The sequence below is a fragment of the Carassius carassius genome, chromosome 49 (assembly GCF_963082965.1).
Source record: "Carassius carassius chromosome 49, fCarCar2.1, whole genome shotgun sequence".
NCBI lineage: Eukaryota > Metazoa > Chordata > Actinopteri > Cypriniformes > Cyprinidae > Carassius > Carassius carassius.
Window position 1 is genome coordinate 18,101,727 of NC_081803.1, and position 3,937 is coordinate 18,105,663.

A 3,937-nucleotide genomic window follows, 5' to 3' on the forward strand; every position below is an offset into this window, starting at 1 on the left:
TGCTTCCTTGGAACACATATATTGGCAGCCTTAATCACCAATTTTGTCAATTGCACCTTTTTTTGAAAATGAATGGTCATTCTGACTAACTTCAGACATGATGGTGAGCAAATCATGACAATAATTGTTTGGTTGAACTTTCGCTTTAATTTTGCGTTAATATTGATTGTTAAAATGTTTGTCTCATTCCTGTACTGTACCTGAACACATAAATATATTACATATGCTGTAAAAGAAACATTAATGACAACCTATAAAAATTTCCATCAGAGAGGATGCTGGCTGAAATATTCTAAGAGTTAGAATGTATTTAACTGATATTTTAAACCAGCGGTAAAATAAAGCATAGATAAGGGGATTCAGACCACAGCTAACATACAAAGTCCATGTTAAAAATGTCATTGTAGTTGAAGAGAATGTGGTGATTTCTGTTAGCGAACAGATATAGAAAGGAATCCAGCAAAGCAAATAAACTGTCACAATGATTCCTAATGTCAGTGCAGCTTTGCTCTCAGATTTCCTCTTCACTGAACATTCCACTATACATTTACCACCCTTTACTAGAGAGTTTATAACTTTTACTTGCCATTGCACAACATAAAATATCCTTAAATATACAGTGATGATCACAACACAAGGAAACAGGAAAAAAAAGGTCAAATCAGTAAATCTCCAAACAGGACTAATTATGACAATACACTGGCCATAACACAATGTTTTGTGTGAGATATTAAAATATCCGTTACTAATTACATACTCAATATTGTAAACTGAACAGCAAAACCAGCAGAGATAGATGCATATTAATGTTTTAGTAGTTGTTATTTTCAGTGGGTACTGTAAAGGGTGACACACAGCCACATAACGATCAATAGCAATTAAAACTAAAGTACTAAGAGATGTACAAAGGAGCAGCCTAACGGTAATTACAAACAAACCACAGTAAGTGTCTCCAAAGTACCAACATGTCTCAATTTGTTTGATGCCCTCTACAGGTATCACAATAAGTCCAGTGAGCAGGTCATTAACAGCCAGAGAGAGAATGAGCAGGTTGGTTGGAGTATGAAGCTTCTTGAAGTGAGAGATAGAGATGATCACCAGCAGGTTCAGAAACACAGTCCATGCTGATAACACTGATACAAACACATAAATGATATTGTATTCATGTCTGGAACGTTTTCCCTTGATGCATGATGAGTTGATGGCAGGAAAGCAGTATTGAGTCTCATAATCCTCTGTGTCATAGGCCATGTGCGAGTCTCCTCCTGTTATGAGTTTGTTCTGCTCTCCTTTCTGTCCTTTCATTTATATAGTGTCTGGATCTGATGGAACAACCCATCTACTGCTCACTATGATGCTGAACAATGGTAAAATAAATTGTTTTCTTGATGAATAAACACAACTGGATTGAAACTATGTAACATGGTTTTAAGTTCTTACTTGTATTTACCATTAAGTGTGCCCCCAATTACTTGTTCTATTTCATATCAGTCAACACGCCACAGTATGGGTCAGCCTCGTTAACCCTCTGGAGTCTAAGGGTATTTTTGGGGCCTGGAGAAGTTTAGTCATGCCCTGACATTTGTGCTTTTTTCAGTTTCTTATAAATATCTAAATGGTTAAAGTCTAATCTCACTGTAATCAGCACAAACTGGGCTATAATAATATGTGAGCAGCATGTATGTACATGATTTTGTTTTTGAGAAAAAAAATGTTATGCGTGGTTAGTGAAAAACAAAAAATGTTAAAACACTTGAATAAGGCAAAAAAAAACACATAAAGAACAATGGTTCCTGGGATTTTTGAGAACTGGAGCTTGTAGCCTAGAATTTTTCTTTCTAAATTATGTGAAAATCATCTTGTTTACTTGTTTACTTACAGAAAACAATATATTGATTTAAATTTTCTAAGACACTTTTTGTTGGTAAAAGTCAAATGCGAGTAGGCGTCAACTAAATCTTCTCAGGTGATTTACACCTGAGAAGACAAAGGCCTGCATAATGAGCTGCATAATGAGCCTTTGAGGGAGGTGTTAAAAGAAAGAATGTGAGAACAAAATAAATGTATATAATTTTGTAGTTTATTTAGAATATATTTAATTATCCCACAACATAATTTAATATCCACTTGGGGGAGCCAGGGCCGGCTCTAGGTTATTTGGTGCCCAAGGCGAGAGAGCCCCAAACACAGGCGGCCACCTGGGGCGCCATCTGCTGGACGGGGCGCAAAATTGCAGAATTTTAAAAAAAAAAAAGTTAATTAAATGTATGTATCGTATTATGAAAGCTGCGCACACGCTGTACACTTTTACTGTGCACTCTCCACACACTGCTTGTATTTGTTCATTTCTTTTACTAGATTTACAATCCTAAAAAACGACTGAGTCACTCTGACAGGCAGCTGTCAAACTCAGCTGCTCAGCAACCGGGAGTGGCGCGAAAACATCTGACAGCTGGTTTTAGCGCTTTAAATGATGGGGTAAATGAAAAAACGTAATAAAATGAAAACACTATAACTGCTTTTCCTTGAGGTGAGATCTTAATGATTCTCTATTGTTTTCTACTGTATCCTTCAGGTTGCTGCTTTTAAAGAGTTGTTGTGTGAACATTTAAATTAAAAAATGAATAACTATGGAATAACTGGAGTTTTTTTTCCCGTTGGGGGGGGGGGGGGGGGGGGGGGGGGGGTGCTGGGGCTCTCTCGCCTTGGGCGCCAGATAACCTAGAGCCGGCCCTGGCTCCCCCAAGTGGATATTAAATTATGTTGTGGGATAATTAAATATATTCTAAATAAACTGCAAACATAAAATTATATACATTTATTTTGTTCTCACATTCTTTCCCTGGGGGGAGCAGTTAAACAGTTTATTAGGAACAATCAAAGCTGACTTTCAAACTAATTTTTTGCACCATTACTCAAGTGACACAATCCTTCAGAAATCCTTTTAACAATCTTATTTTCTACAAAAAAAAAACAAAAAAAAAAAAACATTTATTGTTATTATTATTATTATTATTATTATTATTATTACCATTATTATTATTATTAATGTTGAAAAGAGCTGAGAATATTTTTCAGGTTTTTTTAGGGGGGATAAATTAAAAGAACACCATTTTTGTTACATTTGTTACAGTTACATTTATTTGTTACATTTATATCATTTACATCAAGCTTTTGGCTTTTTTGGCATCAAGCTTCTAGGCTGAAAAAAGCACACCTTGTTTGTTATCTTTATTTTATGAGTGCACAAAGTTTTGTTGTTATTATATCTGTATCCAAAAAAAGTAGACCCTTTACAGATTCGATTGATTTAAGTTCTTTTCGGGAATATCAGGAGAAAATGACTCATAACGTTTATCCGCGTTAATCGACTTCAGAGGGTTAAGGATGAGCTGTCAGGAGACGGTATATCAAATTAACCACGCCCCGCTTGCAATCACCTCCTATAAATACAGGTGTTAATCAGCCGGCCCTTTCTCTTTTTTTGCCTCCTGGCTAACGATTGAGTTGGTAAAGACGGTAAGATTTGCTTCCTTTATTACTTAAAGTAGCTGGCTGACGGGAGCCTCTTTGCCTGTGAGGGTGAAAGTTACCGCGTTGGAAGAATGTCTATCGCGGCTCCTCTGGAAGGAGCAGGTTACAGTGAAGTTTGGTTGGAGGCTGCTTGGAGTCAGCAGCCAGTCAGGTGGTACCATTGGGATTGCTTCACATGTGCCCTCTGCAGCTATTTTTAGCAAAATACAAAGTGAGTCCATACGAGAATGGACAGCAACTGATTCCAAGGGACGGGGATTGTCTTCCAACAGTCCAGTGGTGGCTTTTGACACCAGGCCTAAAGGAAAGAGTCACACTGGGCCCTTTATGTTCAAAGGAGATGATAACAACAGATGCGTCACTGGAGGGCTGGGGTGCTGTCTGGCGAGGCAATCCAGCACAA

At 37.3% G+C, this 3,937-nt stretch overlaps 1 protein-coding gene across 1 annotated transcript; it reads right to left on the reverse strand.

Moving 5' to 3' along the window:
• Window positions 1-240: 240 nt before the first annotated feature.
• LOC132132386 (trace amine-associated receptor 13c-like) lies at window positions 241-1,305 on the reverse strand. The gene has a single exon (XM_059544751.1). The coding sequence runs from the start codon at window positions 1,303-1,305 to the stop codon at window positions 241-243; it is 1,065 nt and encodes a 354-aa protein (XP_059400734.1).
• Between the last annotated feature and the right edge of the window lie 2,632 nt (window positions 1,306-3,937).

What these genes read in the sequence shown, in the direction of transcription:
- LOC132132386 (XM_059544751.1), bottom strand. Translation starts at nt 1,305, where the DNA reads ATGAAAGGACAGAAAGGAGAGCAGAACAAACTCATAACAGGAGGAGAC.